General features: G+C 55.6%; 1 protein-coding gene across 1 annotated transcript in view; it reads left to right on the top strand.

Annotated features, from left to right (window-relative positions):
* The window catches only part of CROCC2 (ciliary rootlet coiled-coil, rootletin family member 2), a 95,699-nt gene that overhangs the window by 14,733 nt on the left and 58,120 nt on the right, over nt 1–22,846 (top strand). Inside the window, exons 2-4 of the mRNA XM_071216023.1 lie at nt 17,788–17,938; nt 18,816–18,964; nt 22,316–22,422. Coding sequence (XP_071072124.1) covers nt 17,788–17,938; nt 18,816–18,964; nt 22,316–22,422 — 407 coding nt within the window. The remainder of the gene's footprint in view (nt 1–17,787; nt 17,939–18,815; nt 18,965–22,315; nt 22,423–22,846) is intronic.

The raw sequence follows: 22,846 nt of genomic DNA, 5'->3' as shown, positions 1-22,846 counted from the left end.
ATATCTTCTTTTGTGTTGTGTCTGCTCTCATATTTTGCCTATTTTTCTCTTCTGGGACCTTCTCTTTTGATTATTGATTGTATATTCTGGAAACAGTTCATTTGTTGAATAGATGCATTGCAAATAGGTTCTGTGGGGGCCTTTTCACTTCCATAGTGGTATATTTTAATGAACAGAGGTTCATAATTTTAATACAGGACAAGTTGTTATTTTTCTCATTTACAGTTAGTGATTCTTCTTCTGTCCTGTTAAAGAAATCTCAGGTTACTCCAAGATGACAAAAAATGTTCTTCTATACTTTCTTTTAATAGATGTTTTACTTTCTCATTTAAATCTGCAGTCCATTTGAGATTGATCTTTGGATATGATGTGAGTTAGAGGTGACAAGACATTTCTTTCTAGATGAACATCCAGTGGTCCTAGCACCATGACCGAAAAGGCCATCGTTTCCCCACCTGCACCTCAGTGCTACCTTTGTCACAAATCAGGTCAACATACATATGTGGACCTGTTCCTGGACTCTACAATCTCGCCCACCATTGGTTTGTCCCCTAAACTTGTAACACCCTGCCTTAATGGTCGTAGCTTTATAATGGGTCTTTTTTTTTTTACACTTCTCAATTTGTTTTACAAGGTCAAGGCCAGAGAAAGACATTACAAGAGAGCTATAGACCAACATCCCTCATGAATGTAGATAAAAAAGTCTTTAAAAATTAAGCATATTAAATCCAACAATGTATAAGAAGAATAATTCATTGTAATCAAGAGGGGTTTATCTCAGAGAATCTAAGGTTTGATTTAACATAAAACAGTGTTATTCACCATTTAAGTAGAAACAGTAAAAGGATTAGAGAAACCTCAATACTCACTGATGATAAAAAAAACAACAACAACAACTCTGGGTAAACTAAGAGGAAGAAGAGTATTTCTTCAACCTGATTAGAGCATCTGCAAAAAGAAAAAAAAAAGCCTAGAGCAAACATTATACTCAATGACAAAAACTTAATGTTTTCTATAAGAAATAAGGCAAAATGCTTTCAGTACTTCTGTTCAATATTGAATTAAAAGTCATAGCCAATTAAGGCAAAAATAGGTAAAAGGTGCACAGATTGGAACGGAGCTCATCTGCGTGTTCAAGTGAAGGTCAGACGTGGTTGGGCATCGCTCGGCACTTGTGCTAAGGCAGACGCACAGGAACACGGAGCCCTTGGGGTGAGACGAGCCTCCTTTACAGACGTGCAAGTTTCTAAATTTATCACCAGATACCCCTGCGGAAGGACGCACAGGAGAGCAGGGCGGGCTGCCTTGGGGTGCAATGACGAGCCTGGGCATTAAGGAGCCTGACTTCTGTACTCTATATTATTTGTACTGTTTCAAATTTTTAATCAACCATTTGAAAGCATTGCCTTGAAAAGTAAATAACTTATGCAAATAACATGTATCAGTTCCATCAGGTCGGTGAGTTCCTTGAGGGCAGAGAGCTGATTGTCTTCATTTAGGATCCCTTTCACCGCAAAGATTTTACAGATAGTAAGTGCTCTAAAAACAAGGCATTTTTCTAAAACAAAGTTAAACCGGATTCAAAGCATTTTATATATTTTTAATAGAAAAAACGATTAATTCAGAAAAATGACAAAAATTTAAACAATCTAAAATGTAAACCATGGTGTAAACCATAATGGAACGATGGTTGGTAGCTATGTTTCAATATTTGTACATTAGTTGCAGGAAATGTAACAACCACATGTAAAAAGATCATAGCTGGGGAAGGGGGAAAAGAGGGAGGATGTTGGGTATACGGGAGTCCCCTATATTCTATATGTGACTTTACTGTGACCTAAAACTTTTTTTAAGACATAATAATAGTAATAAAAAGATGTAAGACACTGCAGAAGAATTGGAAGAGATCGCCTTGCCACTGTACATACAGAACAACACCTATTACAGTGATGAAAGGCAAAATGTCAAAAAAATTTATGTTTCATTTTTTAATATTCCAATTTATTTTTTTACTTTATTTTAGTTTTTCCAAATTATTATGTATTTTATTTCTACTCTTTAAACTTAACATTACTATTTCATTTTCCTATTAATTGAATTTAGCAATATATTAGGCTTCATTTTTAAAGAAGTTTTGGATCACAGGGGGTTCAAATTTAAGTCTAGTTTTACAACACAGTATAATGTAATAAACAGTAGATAATGAACCTACATTTCATCTGAAATTTTGGGAAAATCACTTCTTTGGACTTATTTTCTAATCTATAAAATGATGATCAGCAGTATGTATACAAGAAAGAGATTATAATATATGCATTTTAGATATTTTTTAAAAATCTTGTAGGATTTCCTTGTTACAAAATAATTGGAATAAGCAAAATCATAGAAACTAGACTACAGGTTACTGGGGGCTGAGGTGGGTATAGAGAATGGGGAGTTAATACTTAATTGGAACAGAATTTCTGTTTGGGGTGATGGAAAAATTTTGGTAATGGACGGTGCTGATAGTACACAACATTGTACATGTAATTATTGCTGAATTATACATCTGAATGTGGTGAAAAGGGGAAATTTTAGGTTGTGGATATATTACTAGTGGAAAAAAACAGGATTGTACAACACTGAACTCTAATGTAGACTTTGGACTAGAGTTAAGTATAATTGCAATATTTTTTTATCAACTGATCAATTGTAACAAAGGTACCACATTAATGCAAAGTGTTGATAATGGCAGTGGGGTAGGGTGGTGATACAATTTTTCTGTAGGGAAGTGGACTTGGCCCAGTGGTTAGGGAGTCTGTCTACCACATGGAGACCCCGGGCCTCCTTGACCCGTGTGGAGCTGACCCATGCACAGTGCTGATGCGCACAAGGAGTGCCGTGACACGCAGGGGTGTCCCCGTGTAGGGGAGCCCCACGCACAAGGAGTGCGCCCAGTAAGGAGAGCCGCCCAGCGCGAAAGAAAGTGCAGTCTGCCCAGGAATGGCACTGCACACACGGAAAGCTGACACAACAAGATGACGAAACAAAAAGAAACACAGATTCCTGTGCCGATGACAACAACAGAAGTGGACAAAGAAGAACACGCAGCAAATAGACACAGAGAACAGACAACGGGGGCAGGGGGGGAGGGGAGAAATAAATAAATAAATAAATCTTTAAAAAAATTTTTTTTTTCTGTAAACCTACAACTTCTCAAATTAAAAAAAATTGGATGGGCAGAATTCTTTACAATAAAAAAAAAACCAGTTTTATTGTGATATAATTCATGTACCATACAATCACCTATTTAAATTGTACAATTTTAGTGTATTCAGAGTCGTGCAACCATTATCACAGTTTGAGACTATTTTAATCATTCTCCCCCATCCCCCACCAAAACCCTCCATGCTCATTAGCTGTCATTCCCCTTCTACCTGCCACCCCCACCCCCGACCCCAGGCTACCAAAAGTCTACTCTGTTTCTATTGATTTGCTAATAATGGATATTTCATATAAACTGAACCGTACAATTTATGACTGTATGTATATAACAGGTCTTTATATCTGGTAGCGTTAAGTCCCCTAGCTTTTCTTCTTTAAGACTGCATAACCTATTTATGACTTTTTATATTTCCATCTGAATTTTGGAATCAGCTTGTTAATGCCAATAATAACAAAAAGGGAAGTGGACTTGGCCCAATGGATAGGGCATCTGCCTACCACATGAGAAGTCCGTGGTTCAAACCCCGGGCCTCCTTGACCCGTGTGGAGCTGGCCCATGCGCAGTCTGATGCGCGCAAGGAGTGCCCTGCCATGCAGGGGTGTCCCCCGCATAGGGGAGCCCCACGTGCAAGGAGTGCGCCCTGTAAGGAGAACCGCCAAGCATGAAAGAAAGTGCAGCCTGCCCAGGAATGGTGGTGCACACACAGAGAGCTGACACAACAAGATGATGCAACAAAAAAAAAAAGAAACACAGATTCCCTGTGCTGCTAATAAGGATAGAAGTGGTCACAGAAGAACACACAGCAAATGGACACAGAGAGCAGACAACTGGGGAGCGGAGAGAAATAAATTTTTTAAAAATCTTTAGATAATAATAATAATAACAAAAAAGCTACTAGGATTTGGCTTTGGATTTGATTGAATCAATAGATTAATTAGGAAGAATTGACAGCTTTTCAGTAGTGAGTCTTCTAATCTATACCCATAATCTTTTCTTCCATTTATTTGTCTTTCTTAATTTTACTCAGTATTGTAGTTTTCAATGCAGAGGTTTTGAACATGTTTCATTATTACAATTGCTCATAGGTATTTAATACTTAGGGATGCCATTATAATTAGTACTTCTACAATGTTGCTTTCAGTTTGCTTACTGCTGTTATTAAAGAAGTGTAGTCTTTTACATTGACCTTATATTCAGTGACTGCTAAATTCTCTGGAGATTATTTTGGATTTCCTACACAAATAAAAACTATCTGTTCTATTTATTAGTTGGGTTGTTTATAGTCTTATTATTGGGTTGTAAGAGTACTTTATGTATTCTAGTTACCAGTCCTTTGTCAACAATATGTATTGTGAATATTTTGTCCCATTCTGTGGTTTGCCATTACATTTTTTAATAGTATCTTTTGAAAAGCAGATACTTTTTATTTTGATGAAGTCTAATTTAACTATTCTTTTTCTTTTAGGATTTGTACTTTTTGTGTCCTAAGAAATCTTTGCTTATCCCAAACTTGTGAGGATTTTCTCCTATGTGGACTTTTAGAAATTTTATAGTTTTTCCTTGTATGCTTAGATTTCTAGTTAATTTTTGTACATAGTGTATACAAGAGAAAGTTCCTTTTTTCTTTTCCATATGAATATCCAGTTTTTCCAGCATATGTTGATAAGACTATCTTGTCATCATTGAATTCTCAGCACCTTTGTCAAAAGTCAACTCAACAAACTCAGCAAGGTGTGGGGCTCTTTGTCTGTCCTTGTGTCAGCATCACATCATGGCTTTGTTCTAGGTCCTGAAATCAGGGCACAGAAGTCTTCCAACTTGGTTTTTCTTTTTCAAATTGTTTTAGAAATTCTCGTTCCTTTGTATTTCCACATAATTTTAGAATCAGCTTGCCAGTTTCTAAAAAAAAAAGTATTTTTATTGGAATTGTGTTGAATTTATAAATGGTATTTTCAATGTAAAATTTCAACTTTCAATTATGTATTGCTCTTACATAGAAAAAAAAACTGACTTCAATATATTGATTTTGCAGCCTGTAACTTTGCTAAACACATGTATTAATTCTAGAAATTGCCCTCTAAATTCCCTAGGATTATTTACATACACTATCTATCATGTTGTCTTTGAAGAAAGATAAGTTTACTTCTTCAGTTCCAATTTTTTTGCCTTTTATGTCTTGTTTTTGCCTCTAATACAAAGTTGAATAAAAGTGGTAAAACTACACATCCATGTCTTGTATCCAATTTTATGGGGAAAATTATTCCATCTTTCACTACTAAGTGTGACCTTAGTTGAAGATAAAATATTTTATTGATGTTGTTTATCAGATCGAGGCTGCTCATGTGTATTCCTAATTTACTAAGAGATTTCATCATAAATGGGTGTTGAATTTTTGTCAAGTGTTTTTTCTGATCAATTAATATGAGCGTGTGGGTTTTCTTTAAACTGCCAATATGGTGGATTACACTGACTTTTTAAATATTGAACCAACTTGGGGTTTGCTAAACTTGAATCTGTAAGTTGATGCCTTTCATTGGGTTTAGAAAATTCTTAGCTATGATCTCTTCCAATATATCTTCTGTCACATTATTTCTCTCCTCCCCTTACTGGACTCCAATCACTCGTTTGTAAGACTTTTTGCATAGACTCCCAGGTCTCCTGATCTGTTTTTAGCATTCGCTTTATTCCCTGTACATTAGTTTGGGTACAGAATTAATTTTCTACTAACCTGGTCCCAATGCACTAAATAAATCTGCTGTTTCCAATCTGCTGTAACTACATAGTTTCTCTGGTGAAATTCTTTCACCTATTTTGTCCATATTTTCTGAGCATAGCAATTAGAGTTACTTTATTTATTTATTTATTTTTAAAGATTTATTTATTTTTATTTATTTCTCCCCTCTTCCCTCCCCCGCCCACCCACCCCAGTTGTCTGTTCTCTGTGTCGATTTGCTGCGTGTTCTTCTTTTGTCCACTTTTGTTGTTGTCAGCAGCACAGGAATCTGTATTTCTTCTTGTTACGTCATCTTGTGTCAGCTCTCCGTGTGTGCGGCGCCATTCCTGGGCAGGCTGCACTTCTGACTTCCTCCTCAGATTGCTCATTAGCTGTGTATAGAACCGGTATTGATTTTTGTGTATCAATCTTGTATCCTGCCACTTTGCTAAAATCATCTCTAAGTTCTAATAGTTTTGTTGTGGATTTTTCAGGATTTTCTAAGTATAGGATCATATCATCAGCAAATAGCTAAAATTTACTTCTCATTTTTCTATTTGGGTGCCTTTTATTTCTTTTTCTTGCCTAATTGCTCTAGCTAGAACTTCTAGCACTGTATTAGTCAGCGTTCTCTAGGGAAACAGAACCAACTGGTGATATCTCTAAATAGTGTGAGATTTTACAAAATTGTCTCATGTGACCATGGGGATGCAAAAGTCCAAATTCTGTAGGGCAGGCTGCCAGCCAGGGGCTCAGGTGAAGGGCCTCGTTGAATTCCCCAGGAGACACTGGCTGCCTGAAGTAGAGATGGAGACTCTCCTGAATGCTGAAATCACTTCCCCTTTTAAGGCCTTCTACTATTGAGATGTCACTCATTGCTGATGGCAGTCTTCTCAGTTGATTGTAGATGCAACCAGCCATCTATGCAGTCAACTCAATGACGATTAAAGTGTCTGAAATGCCCTTGTATTACAGTTAGCCCAGTGCTTGCTTGACCAAACAAATGGACACCATTACCTGGCCAAGTTGACACATTAGCCTATCCATCACGAGCACCAGCAGTGGGGAGAGTGGGCGTCCTTGCCTTGTTCCTGATCCCAGTGGAAAGTTCTCAGTCACTCACTGTTGAGGACAATGTTAGCTGTGGATTTTTCATACATGTATTTTATCATATTGAGGAAGATTTTCCTATTCCTATCCTTTGGATTGTGTTTATCAAGAAAGGATTTTGTATTTTGTCAAATGCCTTTTCTGCATCAATAGAGATGATCATGTGATGTTTCTTCTTCAGTTTATTAATGTGGTACATTACAATGGCTGATTTTCTTATGTTGAACCACCCTTGCATACCTGGTATAAACTCACTTGATCACGATGTATAATTTTTCAAATGTGTTTTTCAATTTAGTTAGCAAGAATTTTGTTGAGAATTTTTGCATCTATAGTCATTAAAGAAATTCATAATTTTATTTTTTCATCATGTCATTTTTGGTTTTGGTATTAGGGTAATATTAGCTTCATAGAATGAGTTTGGTAGCATTCCTTCCTATTCCATTTTTTAAAAGAGTTTGAGCAAGATTGATGTATTTTTTAAAAGATTTACTTATTTATTTATTTCTCTCCCCTTCCCTCCCCCACCCCAGTTGTTTGTTCTCTGTGTTTGTTTGCTGCGTCGTCTTTGTCCACTTCTGTTGTTGTCAGCGGCACGGGAATCTGTGTTTCTTTTTGTTGCGTCATCTTGCTGCGTCAGCTCTCCGTGTGTGCAGCACCATTCCTGGGCAGGCTGCACTTTCTTTCGCGCTGGGTGGCTCTCCTTACGGGGCGCACTCCTTGTGCATGGGGTTCCCCTATGCGGGGGACACCCCTGCATGGCAGGGCACTCCTTGCGCACATCAGCACTGAGAATGGGTCAGCTCCACACAGGTCAAGGTGGCTCGGGGTTGAACCGCGGCACTCTCATGTGGTAGACAGATGCCCTAATCACTGGGCCAAGTCCACCACCAAGCAAGACTGATATTACCTTTTCTTTTTAAATGGTTGATAAAATTCACCTATGAAGTCATCATGTCCTGGACATTTCATTTTCGGACAGTGTTTTTTTTTTTAATTATTTATTTTTATTAATAAATTGTCTTTTTTTTTAAAGCTACATAAATCACAGAAATATTACATTAAAAAATATAAGAGGTTCCCACATACCCCACTTCCCACCCCCACTCCCCCCACATTAACAACCTCTTTCATCATTGCAGCACATTCATTGCATTTGGTGAATACATTTTGGAGCACTGCTGCACCGCATGGATTATAGTTTACATTGTAGTTTACACTCTTCCCCAGTTCATTCAGTGGGTTATGGAAGGATATATAATGTCCTGCATCTGTCCCTGCAACATCATTCAGGACAACTCCAAGTCCCGAAAATGCCCCCATATCTCATTTCTTCTCTCTCCTCTCTGCCCTCAGCAACTACTGTGGCCACTTTCTCCAAGTCAATGATACAGTTTCTTCCATTACTAGTCACAATAGATCTATTGCAGAATATCAGTAAGTTCACTCTAATGCATATTTTATTCCTTCATCCTGTGGTCCCTGGGATGGTGATGTCCTCACTACCTCTATATCGAGTGGGGGTTTTTGATGACTGTTTCAATTGTTTAACTTGTGATTCATTTGTTGAAGTCTTCTATTTCTTCTAGGGTCAGTGTGGTTTGTTTGTTTCCAGAAATTTGTCCATTTCATCTACATTGACTAGTTTTTCAGCATGCAGTTCATAATATCCTCTTATGATCTCTCTCATTTCCACTGGGTCAGTGGTAATGTACCCCTTCTCATTTCTGACTTTATTCATTTGCATCTTATCTCTTTTTTTTTTTCTTTTTTAATCTAGCTAAGGGTTTATCGATTTTGTTTATCTTCTCCAAGAACCAAATTTTTGTTCTGTTGATTTTCAGTATTTTTTTAAATTTCCCTTTCATTTGTTTCTGCTCTGGTCTTTATTATTTCTTTCCTTCTGCTTGCTTTGGGATTGGTTTGCTGTTCTTTTTCTAATTCCTCCAGTTGTGTGATTAAGTCTTTCACTTTAGATCTTTTTTTTTTTTTAATATAAGCATTGAGAGCTATAAATTTCCCTCTCAGCTCTGCCTTTGCTCTATCTCATAAGTTTTGATATGTTGTGTTGTCATTTTCATTTGTCTTAAGGCATTTACTTATTTCAATTGCAATTTCTTCTTTGAATCACTGATTATTTAAGTGTATTGTTTAATCTCCATAATTTGTGAATTTTCCCTTTTTCCACTTGTTATTAATTTCCAACTTTATTCCATTATGATCAGAGAAAGTGCTTTGTATAATTTCAGTGTTTTTAAATGTATTGAGATCTGACTTTTGTCCCAACGTGTGGTCTATTCTGAGGAAAGATCCATGAGCACTTGAGAAGAATGTATATGCTGATGTTTTGGAGTGTAATGCTCTATCAAGTCTTCAGGTCTAGTTCATTTATCCTATTATTCAAGCTCTCAATTTCCTTATTTTTCCTCTGTACTGATGTTCTATCTGAAGTCTCCAACTATTATTATAGAGACACCTACTTTTACATTCAGTTTTGCCAGTGTGTGTATCAGTCAGGGTTCTCTAGGGAAACAGAATCAACAAGAGAAATCTGTCAATATTATGCGGTCCTGTAAGAGCCTCTCCCGCAGCCGTGGGGATGCACAAGTCCAGGTTCCGCAGGCGGGCTGCAGCCAGGGGCTCCGATGCAAGGGCAGTGAAGGTTCTTGACGAGTGCTGGGAGACGTTGGCTGTCCAGAGACCAGCTGGGAAATTCTCTCTCAATGCTGGAATCACTTCCCCTTTTAAGAGATTCAGCTGATTGGGTTAAGCGTCACTCACTGCTGATGGCAATCTCCCTGATTGATGTAATTGTCATCAGCTCTCTATGATTTACCACTGCCGTAAAGTCAATAGTGACTAAAGTTCATAAATGTCCTTGATTACAGTTAGCCCAGTGCTTGCTTGACCAAACAAGTGGGCACAATTACCTGGCCAAGTTGACACATTAACCTAAACATCACAGTGTCTCATGTATTTTATGGCACCTATGTTAGGTACATAAATATTTATTATTGTTATTTCTTCCTGGTGAATTTTCCACTTTATGAATATATAGTAATCTTCTTCACCTCTTATGACAGCTTTACATTTAAAATCTTTTTTCCCCTTATATTAGTATCATTATACCTGCTATTTTTTAATTGCCATTAGCGTGGAATATCTTTTTCCAGCATTCCACTTGCAGCCTGATTGTGTCCTTGAATCTAAGTTGTCTTCTGTAGGCAGCTAATAGACGGCTCGTGTTTTTTATCCGTTCTGTCGGTGCACGTCTTATCCCTGGGAGTGCAGGCCGTTCCCATTCACCGTCAACTTCTCTAAGGCTCACTTACTTCGTCCATCTTATCCCTTGGCTCTCTGCTGTCACATCTTCCTGCTGGCTGTCTTCTAACTCTCCTGTTTCTCGTATGCGTGCTCTTCATTCTACGCTCTTCTCCAGGAACCTCCCTTGGCCGTTCTCTTCCAGGCTGGAGCATTGTGAGAGGGAACAGCCATGCTGGACGTCCCGAGTCTCCAGGCCGTCCTCCAGCCCCAGGGGATGGCAAGGCCAGCTGGGCTTCTGTCCCCTGCTCGCAGGAAGCACCTGCAGGCAGAGAGGAGCTCGAGCGGCTCCAGGTCAACCCCCCGCCAGGGCTTTCCCACTGGCCCTGCCCTGGGCGGCCTCTGCTTCTACGCGGGCAAGGAGAAAGGGCGCTGCCTGCCACGCTCTCCAGCTGCTCTCTCCAGTCTCCTCGACAGCCTCCAAATTGAGCAAAGGCTTTTTAGGATAAACAGCTCTGGGTTCGAGGTTCTGCTTGTCTCCAGTTTTATCGCTGCAGCCCCAGCTTCCAGCTCTGCTGGCTGCTTCCTCCAGGCACTGGCCCCTGTTTGGGCCAGCTCAGGCCCTCTGCCTCGCTGTGCTGGACCCCTGCTCCTCTCCAGATGGTTCTCGCTGCTGCCTAATTTCAGCCCGTGTTTTTCAGCACTGCTTTCCCAGCTCTTTGATGTCTTTTAAAACGAGAGCTTCGTAACTTAACCAGCATTTCCAGTTGCTGCACAGGGAACACAGCCTGCCTGCACTTCTTGCAGCCTTCCTGGAAGGCCAGTCTGGGGTCCCTGGGTTTTAACCCTTTGAGGACAGTGCTCCCACTCAGCTTTTATCAAGCCCTGAGAGAAGGAAAGTGCTTATGTGGGTAGAAGTTCTGTCCCCAGAGAGATTAAACACATTTCCAAAGGGGAGGTGCCAAGGAGGCGGCGTGAGGAGGGCACTCCGGGAGGTTCCGGAGGGCAGGTCGATGCGGTGACCTGCCGGGCCGGGCAGCAGGGCTGGCAGCTGGGCGGGGTCCTGCTGCCGGCCCTGGCTCCCCGCGGAAGTCTCTGCTCGGCAGGGTGGGCAGGTGGTCTCCGGGCTGCCCCCAGGGCCTGGGGGCGTGCAGTCGCCCGTGGAAGGCACTGTGGACGGTGGGGGAGTGGCCGGCTGGGCAGAGCGGGCATTCCTGCCCAGAGGCTGCTGGAGGAAAAGAGCACCCGCATGCCCGCCGCCCGCCGCACTTGACGCCTCGACGCGGCCACGGCCAGGGCCACTCTCTGCGCACACAGGCCGCGTCCCCCAGCTCAGGGACCCTCCGGGCCCGCCGTCCAGGCCTTCAGCAGCCGGTGCCTCCTCCCGCGGCCGCCGTGCCCTTTGTCACCCCCTCCCAGCCCTGCAGGCCTTGGGGACTCGCTGCTGACCAGCTGCCCATGGCTCTGCCTCAGCCTCCAAGGCTCCCCTACCTGGGCACCCAGACCTGAGTCCCGCTCACTTATCCCTCAAGGTCCGACTCACAGGCCCCCTCCTCCAGGAGGCCTGTGTAGGCATAGGGGACACAGGAGCAAGCGAGAGGCAGGGTCTCACACGCAGGAGCACTCCTTGCTGGGAGTCATTTTGCAGTTAGTGATTCATACCTTAGGGGGCTCCAGCTGGATTTTCAGTCGCTCATGTCTGAGCCCCACTCTGTGCCTGGCCTCAGCTGGGGGGAGGGGCACAGGGATCCCCCTTGCCCCCAGCCCCTGGTTCAAGCCCTGGCCCAGGTCTCACTTTTAGGCACGCCTAGATTTCTTATCAGCTGAAAAATAAGCTGCCCCCAAGAAAAACCTGTCCCCGCCCCAGGCACGATTTTGGGGGCCCCAGTGCTCCCCCAGACGCACACAGGTTCAAATGGAGTAGCTGCGGCAACATGGCATTTGGGGGGCCAGGCGTTGGTCCTCCACAAAGGAGCTCTTTCCTGAGGAAACGGAGCCTGGCAGGAGGCCGCCGGCCCGGCACCCTCTCCGTGCAGGCCGAGCCCTGGAAGGGCAGGGGGCAGGCATCCCGGCCGGCTCGGCTGGGGGTCCTTCAGGCTGAGCCCACCCCAGCGAGGGCCAAAGTCCACGACCTGGAGCCTTGGGGCCTGGGGAGTCCCTGTGCGGACGCCGGCAGTGGCCACAAGGCCTGGGGGGTCTGAGCGGGGCTGGGAGGCGGGGAGCGAAAGGGCCTGGGCCCGGGAGGGTGGGCACGTGGAGGAGAGCCGGTGGGCGGGCCAGGGTCCGGGGCGGCTGTGGAGGTGCTGGCTCACCTGCAACCACGGGCGGAGGGGGCGGGGGGACGTTGGGAGCCCGCGTGGGCAGGTGACCTCCAGCGAGCTCCCCAGCCCGAGCTCCCGCCCCAGTAAAGAGGAGGTGAGACGCCCGGTAAGGGCGAGAGGGAGTGGGCCTGAAAGTGTTTGCTGAACGGCGCAGCTAAGACACTGGAATGAAACGCTCCTGGGCCTCCCACAGGCCGCCTCGCGAACGCTGGGACCCTGGAGCCCCAACTTCCCTTCCAACCGCCCTCGCCAGGGCCCCCTGGGACCCCAGCCCCTCAGCCCCGGCGCCCGGGCAGGGGGGCCTGCAGTACCGCCGGCGGCCACACGGCGGCACTGCTGTAGCGCGGCCGCCTCGCCAGGGCTGACTCCGTCGCTCGCGCCTTCCCCTGCCTGCTGGGGTGGGGGCGCAGGGATCAGGTCCTGGTCGAGTCGGGGTCGCCTGCGGGACGCCCCCTCTCCTAGGGCGACTTTAAATCTGGGCTTTGGTCCCCTCCTGCCTGCCGCTGGGCTTGGCTGGCTCCACCGTGGTCCACCGGGTTTCTCCCTTATGCGGGCGAGGGGCACCCCCCTCTCCCCCCCCCCCCCCCGCCCCGGGCCCCCCGGGAACCAGCACGTACGGGCCGTCCTCCCGCCCCTGAGGAGGGGGCGAGTGAACTGGGCCCCCGTGCACGTGATCAGCTTCCGTCCCTGAAGCTCCTGCGACGTGAACGGCCCCTGGGGGGCCTCGACGGCGCTGCGGGGGGCCCGGGGTGGGGGTCCGAGCCGTCCACGTGGGAGGGTGGGGGCAGCGCCCGCGGCCGCTTCCCTTGGGCCTCCCGCCGGTCCTGGAAGAGGGGCCGCGCTCCCCGCGGGAAGCCCCTGCGCCCCGGCCTCTGCCCCGCGCGACCCCCGGCCTCGGGCGGTGCCCCTGGCGCGCCCCTCCCCCGAAGAGCCTGCGCCCTGCCCCGGGCGCCCACCCAGCGGCGTCACGCGGGGTGCGGCTCCCGGCGCCCCGCCGCCCCTCCAGGGCCCACGTGGGCAGCCGCGGCCTGGGCTCGGCCGGGAGAGGCGCCGAGGCCCGCGGGGTCTCACCAGGGGCACCCCGGCTGGACGCCCGGGTCTTGCCGGACCCAACTCCCGCCAGGGCGCTGGCTCCCGATGGGCTGGCCGGGGCACCCTGACCCTAACGGGGGGAGGGCGCACACAGCAGCGCCTGGTCCCCGCGGGGTCCCCTGCGTGGGGGGGGGTGGGGGGATGGGGACAGCTCCACCCGTGTCGGGAGCGATGGGTGCCCCGCCCCTGCCTGTCGCCTCCTCACCTTGCTTCTTCGGGTCTCCTCCCAGGCCCACCCCCTTCTAAAGGAGCGGCCCAGCCCCACCCACCGTCTGAGCCACAGGGCCTTGGAGGAGCTGGGGGGCCTGGGGAGCCTGGCAGGGGCGATGGGGAGGCCCCCCAGTCCCCCCTGCACCCCCACGCTCCACTGGACCTAGCCGTGGGCCCCGGGGTCTCTGCACCCAGGCAGGCTGGGGTCACACACGCCCACCCCACCCCGTGTTCACAGGCGGGCAAGGTGCAGGCTCAGCCCACCTCTTCTAGCGGGGGTCCTGCTCTGGTCCTGGGGTGGGGGCTCCCCGCATGGAGTGGGAGTGCAGGTGGCATGAGGAAGGGGCTGCCTTCTCACAGGCTCCTTCAGGCGGGGACCTGGCTCCCACGCGTGGCCGTGGCAGGCCACAGGGCCTGGGGGCCCCCTGGGGGCCCCTCGCGCGGGCTGCACTGAGGCGGAGGGTGCCGGGCAGCCGCCATGGCCCGGGGGCAGGAGGAGGCGCGTGGCCAGGCTCAGCGGGGAGTCCACTGTCCAGTTTGGTGTCCCCAAGCCCAAGGCTGTGACTCCCACTGGCCGAGCTTCCCAAGGAGGCTTCTAGAAGTCTCCCCACGAGCTGCCAGGTCACAGCCAGCAGCCCGCCCCCTGGGGCCTGGCTGGGAAACCAACCGGCCTGGCCAGGCAGGACCCACGGCCAGGATGGACCCACGGCCAGGATGGACCCACGGCCAGGCAGGACCCACGGCCAGGATGGACACATGGCCAGGGAGGACCCACGGCCAGGCAGGACCCACGGCCAGGATGGACACATGGCCAGGGAGGACCCACGGCCAGGCAGGACCCACGGCCAGGCAGGACCCACGGCCAGGATGGACACATGGCCAGGGAGGACCCACGGCCAGGCAGGACCCACGGCCAGGATGGACCCACGGCCAGGCAGGACCCACGGCCAGGATGGACACACGGCCAGGGAGGACCCACGGCCAGGCAGGACCCACGGCCAGGATGGACACATGGCCAGGGAGGACCCACGGCCAGGCAGGACCCACGGCCAGGATGGACACATGGCCAGGGAGGACCCACGGCCAGGATGGACACACAGCCAGGCAGGACCCACGGCCAGGATGGACCCACGGCCAGGCAGGACCCACGGCCAGGATGGACACATGGCCAGGGAGGACCCACGGCCAGGATGGACCCACGGCCAGGATGGACACATGGCCAGGCAGGACCCACGGCCAGGCAGGACCCACGGCCAGGATGGACACACAGCCAGGCAGGACCCACGGCCAGGATGGACCCACGGCCAGGCAGGACCCACGGCCAGGATGGACACATGGCCAGGGAGGACCCACGGCCAGGATGGACACACAGCCAGGCAGGACCCACGGCCAGGATGGACCCACGGCCAGGATGGACCCCACGGCCAGGCAGGACCCACGGCCAGGATGGACACACGGCCAGGGAGGACCCACGGCCAGGCAGGACCCACGGCCAGGATGGACACATGGCCAGGGAGGACCCACGGCCAGGCAGGACCCACGGCCAGGATGGACACACGGCCAGGGAGGACCCACAGTCAGGAAGGCCCGTGGCCCTGCAGGTCCACCATCGGGGCAGAAGGCAGCCTGCAGAGCTCGGGGCAGGGCTGGGGCGGGGGTGGTGGTGGGTGCTGGGACCCCAGGCAGTGCCCAGTGGCCGCAGAATGGGAGGCTCGTGGCCCCCAGCCCAGGCTGCAGGGTGGGCAGCGGAGCCCCCAGGGCCAGACCCCCGCTGAGGGAAGGAGGCAGCCTCGGGGTGGGTCCAGGCAGGGAGGTCTGCGGGCCCTGCCGCCTCGTGACAGTCCGCCCCTGCCCGCCCCTGCCTGCCCCTCGCGGCTTCCGGGAGGGTGGGGCTGCCCTCACGCCCAGCTGGCCCCCTCCTTCCTCTCCCCCTCCCCGGGCGGGCAGGCGCAGGAGCTGGGGAGGGCCCCCCGCCCCCCGCCACGCCCCCCTCCTGCTCGGGCTGCCCCCGCCCAGCACCGGCCACAGCTGGAACCCATTACGCCCCCAGCGCCTCCAGGGACTGTGGGCTAATAAGGGACCCTCTGTAAATGTTAGGAATGAGTCAAGTTCATGCCGCGCTGCTGCTTTCCCGTTAGCGGGTGGCGCCGCGGATGCCCCGGGGAGCGCGGGGAGGGGGCGGCGGGGGGCGGAGGGGAGGGAGGCGGGGAGGCGGGGCGCGTCCGAGGCGGGGCAGGTCCAGCCATCCCGCTAGGCCTCGGGTCCCCTGTTCAAAATGGGGGCATCTGAGTGGACGATGACCCCCAGGCCCTGCCAGCTGCCTTCCTCCTAGGAAGTGGGGGCTGTGGCTCCAGCTGCCAGGGGTCCCTGGCCTGGGCACCCACTGGCCTCCAGGCTCAGAAAGGGGAGCCGGGCGTCCCCCTGAATCCAAGGGGCTCGCCCTTGCAGACGGCCTTCCCCGGCCTCAAGGCCATCCCCCTGCTGAGCGCCAGGCCCCCACCTCCGGCCGGCTGCTCGCCCACAACCTCCGCTCACTGCAGGGGGCTGTGGGGAGGGGCAGGGGCCCTCAGGGCCTGGGCTTGGACTGGGCGGCTGCGGGGCCGGGGCTAGTGGGCCAGCGGGCACCACTTGGGGGGTGGGCCCTCTTGGAGTGTCTGGCTGGAGGCTGGGTCTTGGGGTGGCTCTCGGCAGCCTGGAGCTGGCCACGTGTCCGGGGGAGCTGGGGGCAGCACGGCAGCCCAGGCAGGACATGAAGGCCGAGCGGGACCGCAAGAGGCTGTGCCAGGCGGAGAACGGGGGGCACAGTGGGGGCCGGGATGGGGCAGTGGGGCCACAACCAAGAAAGCCTCCTGCAGCGGCCCCGGGCCTGCGGGACCTTCCCGGGGAAGTGGGACTGCAGAGGGTCTTGAGGGCCAGGGGTGGGGCCACAGGGGGCTGGGACACCAGTGCACAGGCCCGGGGTGAGGGCAGGAGCGCACTGTGGCTCTGAGGGGATGGGCAGGGTCTGGGGGCACGGTGACAAGTTGGAGGGGGTGGGCGGCTGGGGCCAGCAGGGCCTCTGGGCTGCACCAGCCTGCCCGGGTCCCGCGGGGCGCGTCTGGGCGCCCTTCCCTGGGTCCCTCGCTGCTTTAAGTTCAGTCTTTAGCAGTCCCGGGGGAGCTGGAGCTCCTCTTTTTCCCTTTTTTTAAAATAAGAACACCTTTAGTGTCTCTTCCCGAGGTGCCTAGCGGTTCTAACAGCTTCACCCACCTCCAGGCAGCTGGAGTGAAGACAGCACACCCAGTAGTGGGGGTAGGGGGCCTCGGCGGGTGGCGGGGGCTCAGGGAGCCCTGGCTGTGGCCCTCGCAGCCCCGTGGCTGCCACCTAGGACTCGTAGTGCCAGCGTCGGCTCTGCTGGGCTCGCCGTCCAGCTGGGCGGTTGGTGGCCCGGCCACCAGAGTCCCATGGTCCTTTGACATCTGCCCACCATGGGGGCCACTTGCCTCCAGCACCCTCATGCCGCCTGGACCCTGGTGAGCGCGGTCCGTGCCCACCTCAGCCCTCTCAGCCTCGGCCGGCAAGGGGGGCTCCAGGGAGGTGCCTTTTAGCCCCAGCCTGGACCCCCTGTCTCCTCGATCGTGGGCACGCCGGCCCCGCGGCCAGCTTTCTGTCCCCACGCTGGCATGTGATATATGCCAGGGGTCCTCTCCCTGCCTCGACGTGGCTCAGGCAGGCGCAGCCCCGTCCTGCAGGAGGGGAGACCAAGTCACGGTGCCCCGATGACCAGCCCGGTCTCGGGCGGTCCCGTCCCAGGGCCCCAGGGTCCGCGGGCTGCTGGGGTGGGCTGCTGTCCAGGAGGCTCTCCAGCCCCAGGGGCTCCGGTCGGTGTTTTGCAGAGATTGGAGACCACCGTCCTGAGCCCCACGGCGAGCAGAGAAGACCGGGCGCTGACCGTGCGTGGGGACGGCCGGGGAGCCTCGCCCACCCCTGTGCCTGCGCGCATCCGCGAGATCGTGGCGGGCAGCCTGAGCAAGGAGCCGCCCCAAGGTGAAGGTCGCTGGGGGCACAGCGGGGGGACAGCGGGCCGGACGCCGGCCTCAGGGATGGGCTGGCCCCGCCTGGCGGGCAGCGCTGGCTCTGGCCGACCCCTGGTCTCGGTGTCCTTGGCACTCCTGCCCTCACTGGACCAGTGAAGCCCTCGGGCCGACACGGGGTGGGCCCCCTCACCTGTCCTCCGTGGTCCACCTCGATTGTGGTCCCTGGACCTGGACCTGGATCCCTGCAAGCCAGCTGACCCCGCCCCCCAGTCCCTGCTGACATCTGCCGGGCGGGACCCTCCTGCGGCACCCAGGGACCCTACCGAGGGCCCGGCAGCGCTTCCAAAGGCGCGCAGGTGCGTGCTGCAGAAGGGGACGGCCGAGGTGGCCGGACAGGCCGCCCGCCACGCGGGAAGCCGCGGCCCCGAGCCAGCAGCAGCCCCGCGGGGGGGTTACCCCATGTCCAGCCCCCCATGTCCTGCTTTAATGGGTTTGGAGTGGGGCCTAGCACAGCCTATACTTGGGCTAAAGATGTTGATAAATTTTATTTGCAAACGCTTTACGCTCACCACGTAAGCCCCCTCCCCCCGCCCCTTGTCCTCTGGTAACCTCTATTTGTAAACAAAATTCCAGCGCTACAGAAGTGATACATTTATAAATAAAATCTCTAATGAGAAACAGATGCTGATCAAAGGCAGGGGAGGGGTGGGCCGCCCACTGGCAGGAGGCGGGGGGGACCCCCGCCCAGGGCTCCCAGCTGGAGCTCGGACTCCCGGAAGCCCGGGGCTGGCCCTGTGGTGGGAGTGGGGCAGCCAGCCAATGCCCCACAGGGCGCAGGGTGCCCTGGCCACACCGGCTGACCAGGCCCCTGGGTGCTGCTTCTGCAGGGGTGCGGGAGCCCCCGGGGGCCGCGGCCCGCGTGCGGGAGGAGAACACGCTCCTGCAGGAGGAGCTGTCCCGCCTGGAGGACCTGCTGGCCCAGACGGGCGCCGAGCGGGACGAGCTGGCCAGCAAGTACCACGCGGTCAGCGAGCGGGTGAGCGCACCAGGGCACCGGGCAGGCGGGCGGTGTGACCCGCCCTGGCGGAGGCAGTCACCCTCAGACCAGTGGTCCCACCAGTGGGGCCGGGCGGCAAGTCACACACACATCCAAACCCTGGGCTGCAGACAGGGAAACTGAGGCAGGGCTGGGCAGGCTGGAGTAGGAGGTGCCCGGGTCTCCTGGGCCCAGCTCAGGCATCGACTTGTCCCGCCCGCCTGGGAGCCCTGTGGGGGTGGCCTGGTCGGCCCTGACCCAAGGATGTCGGCTGGGGATGGGTGCTCAGCTGGGGCCGGCCAGGCCTCCAGGTCGGGGCGAGGGACAGGTGTGGCCCTTAACACACCTCCACCCGCCCCTCTGGCCACTGGTGGCCACAGCCCCTGCTGGGGAGTCCAGGAGCTGCAGCAAGAGGCCTCCTGGGTCAGAAAGGGTGAAGCTGGGAAGGGGTTCAGTTGTACAGATGGGGAAACTGAGGCAGGAAAGTGACGATGCCCGCTACGCCAGAGCGCCTTCACTATGTCAGCCGTTCCTAGAGCGCAACGGCTTCGCGGCAGGACTGGGCGCGGGCGGGCACGGGCTCAGGGTGAAGGGTGGGCACAGGGCTAAGGGCGGGCATGGGGCGAAGGGCGGGGGCGGACGCGGGGCGGGCGAGGGAGCCCCCGCGGAGCCTGGAGCCCAGCTCCCCGCGGCGCCGGTCCTGCCCGCGCTGCTCGCCGGGGTGGGGGGCGGGTCTGCACGCCCCTTCCAGGTGCCAACGCTGAGGCGTGGAGGGGCAGGCGCCTTCAGGCCGGGCCGTCCCAGGGCGCCGGGCGCGTCTGACCCTCGGCGCAGGTCCCGGGGGCCCTGCTCCTCTCCGCCCCTGTCCCACCGTGCGGGGCCCGCTCTGCCCCGGGGATGTGCCCCGACCTCAGCTGTGTGCACCGTGACCCCCAGCCGGCCCCCAGCGGCAGGCGCTCTGCTGGTGCAGGGCTGCGTGGGGCAGGAAGGCGCTGGGGAGGAGCCAGGCCCGGGCGGCGGGGGGCCTGCCCCAGACCCCGAGGCCGTGAGTCAGCCGGACTCCGGCGCCCAGCCCTCTCCCCTCTGCCTGGGGGGCCTCGCTGGCGCCCTCCGTGCCCCCTGCGGTCCCCCCACCTCGCTCCTCTCTGAGGGTGAAGGGCTCTGCTCCGGGCACCCTCGGTGGGGTGGGCCGCAGTGCCCCCTGCCTGGGCCCTCAGACCCCGCAGGGCAGACACGCAGCAGCAGCTGGGCGGGGTGGCCCCGCGCCCCCCCCCCGCCCCAGGCCTCGGCCGTGGCAGCCGCCTTCTGGCTGGACGGGGTTGCCTTGGGGTGCCAAGCTCAGGACCCCTGGTGTGGGGCAGCCCAAGGTGGCCCTGCTTCTCCTTGACAGCCCAGAGCCCGGCCCCTCTCTTCACCCAGGGGGGCCTTAGTCCCATCCGGAGGGCAAGCGGCCCAGGCCCAGCCCCCAGGCTCAGGCCCCAAGACCCCCAGCCCCAGGCCCCCGCCCCCATACCCAGCTCCCAGACCCCTCCACGCCCAGCCCCTAGACCTCAGCCCCCCACCCCCAGCCCCCAGACCCCCACTCCCAGGCCCAACCCCCAGCCCCCAGGCTCAGCCCCCAGGCCCCAGGCCCCAAGACCCCCAGCTCCCAGGCCTCAGCCCCCAGGCCCTAGAACCCCTGCTCCCCAGACCGCAAGACCCCCAGCCCCCAGGCCCCAGGCCCCCAGCCCCCAGGCCCTGCCCCCACGCCCAGCCCTGAGTCCCCGCCCCCAGGCTCAGCCCCCAGCCCCCCACCCCCAGGTCCTCAAGGCCCCCAGAACCCAGACCCTTAGGTCATAGTCCTCCAGGCCTTCAGGTCCCCTGACCCCTGTCCCCTGACCCAACTCTGAGCCCCCCACCCCCAGTCTCCAGCCCCCTGCCCCCGGCTCAGCCCCCAGCACCCAGATCCCCTCCCCCAGCCCCCAGGCTCAGCCACCAGCCCCCATTCCCCTGCCCCCCGCCCCCTCCCCTCACCCCCAGCCCCCCAGGCCCACAGGCGTCCCTGCGTACCTGGCTGTCAGGGTTACGCCCAGATGCTGTGCTGGAGGTCGAGGTGGTCTAGGGCCCCACAGGTTTCAGAGCATCCCAGAGGCCTTCCTGGAGGAGGAGGTGTTTGGGGCCGAGCCTTGGCGTGTGGGGAAGCTTGGCTGTGGCAGAGTGTCAAGGAGAAAAGTGTCCCAGAGACCTTGGGACCTGAGGTGGACAGGCCTGGGGGGGGCGGAGGTGCTGGGAGAGGCAGGCGGGGGGTGGGCACCCGCTCAGCCCACCCATCCTTCTGCCCTCGGCCCACCACCCCCTCCTTCTAGGGAGAAGACTCTACCAGGGCGGCGCTGCTGGTGGAGGGGGGCAGCCCAGCAGCCGGCGGGCAGTGGGCAGGGCACGGGCGCTGCCCCCTCAGGCCCTGCGCGTGGGGCCGCGCTCCTGGCCGGCTGAGCCTGGCCTCTCCCCACCTGGGAGCACAGGCTGGTTCCGGGGGGAGGGATGGGGGGGAGGGCAGCAGGCGCCCCCTGCCCAGGGTCCACTGGATGACCTCAGCCAGAAACCTGAGGGCACCGGGTCAGCCCTGAAACAGGCCCAGCGAGGGGCCTGCCTCGGCCACTGGGCCCGGCCATGCGGGCTCGGGCTCATCTGTGTCCAGGGACCACCGCGCAGCCGGCCAGCCCACCAGGGGGCATCTGCTCGAGGCGCCCGGTCCTGCCACGCGGCCACGTGGGCCCCTCCTGCCCCTCGCGCGGGCCCCACGGCACCAACACCAACCACTGGCAGAGCCGCAGGTGCTCTGGTTCCAGGGTCGCTGTCTCTGGGACCCCAAGTTCCATTTTTTAGGGGGGTTGAGGGCTGTGCCACTGAATGCCAGTCCAGGCCCCTCAGACTCAGCCCACCCATCCCGACCCCAGAGGCCCCTCCCCCCCCGACAGCTGGGCAGCCCCGCAGTGGGGCAGCGGGCCTCAGTTTACCCATCAGGGAAAGAGCTTGGGCTGCATCTGCTGCCTCTAGGGGCCCTGCAGCTCCAATGCCCCCTCCGTGGCCGCCCCCCACGCCGCACTGTCCACAAGGCCTGAGGGAGTTGGGTGCACCCCCCACCGCTCAGTCCAGAGACCCTGCCCACCCACCCCCTCCCGCAGGCACGGGCAGGACTTCCCCCACGGGGTGGAGGGCTGGTTTGGGGTCGGGGGCCCACCGTCCAGTCCAGGGTCAGGAGGAGGAGCCTGCCGCCCCAGAACCAGAACCAGCACCAGCCAGCGCGCCCCGCTGGGCCAGGGAGCCCCCAGCCCAGGCGGGCTTTGCACCAAGGCTGCGCGGTGTGGCCAGCTGCAGGCCCGGCTGGGGAGCACGGGGGCGCGGCTGCGGAGGTCGGAGCTGGAGCACAGCGCGGACCTGGAGGAGGCCCTGGGCCGCCTGGAGGCCGCCGAGCAGAGGTGAGGCCGGAGGGCAGGGGTGAGGCGGGAGGGCAAGGGTGGGGCCGGAGGGCAGGGGTGAGGCGGGAGGGCAAGGGTGGGGCCGGAGGGCAGGGTTGAGACTGACGCACAGAGGTGAGGCTGGCAGGCAGGGATGAGGCTGGAGGGCAGGGGTGAGGTCAGCGGGCAAGGGTGAGGCTATAAGGCAGAGGTGAGGCCGGTGGGCAGGAGCAAGGCTGGCTGGCAGGGGTGAGGCCACCACACAGAGGTGAGGCTGGCAGGCAAGGATGAGGCCAGAGGGCAGGGGTGAGGGCAGAGGGCAGAGGTGAGGCTGGAGGGCAGGGGTAAGGTCAGTGGGCAAGGGTGGCCGAAGGGTAGGGGTGAGGCTGGTGGACAGGGCAGCAGCACGCGTGGGAGGCTGGGCCGTGGCTCAGTGACTAAATTA

The sequence above is a fragment of the Dasypus novemcinctus genome, chromosome 7 (assembly GCF_030445035.2).
Source record: "Dasypus novemcinctus isolate mDasNov1 chromosome 7, mDasNov1.1.hap2, whole genome shotgun sequence".
NCBI classification, from domain to species: domain Eukaryota; kingdom Metazoa; phylum Chordata; class Mammalia; order Cingulata; family Dasypodidae; genus Dasypus; species Dasypus novemcinctus.
Note: the sequence above shows the minus strand (reverse complement) of the source record. Positions and strands in the feature narration are given on the sequence as shown.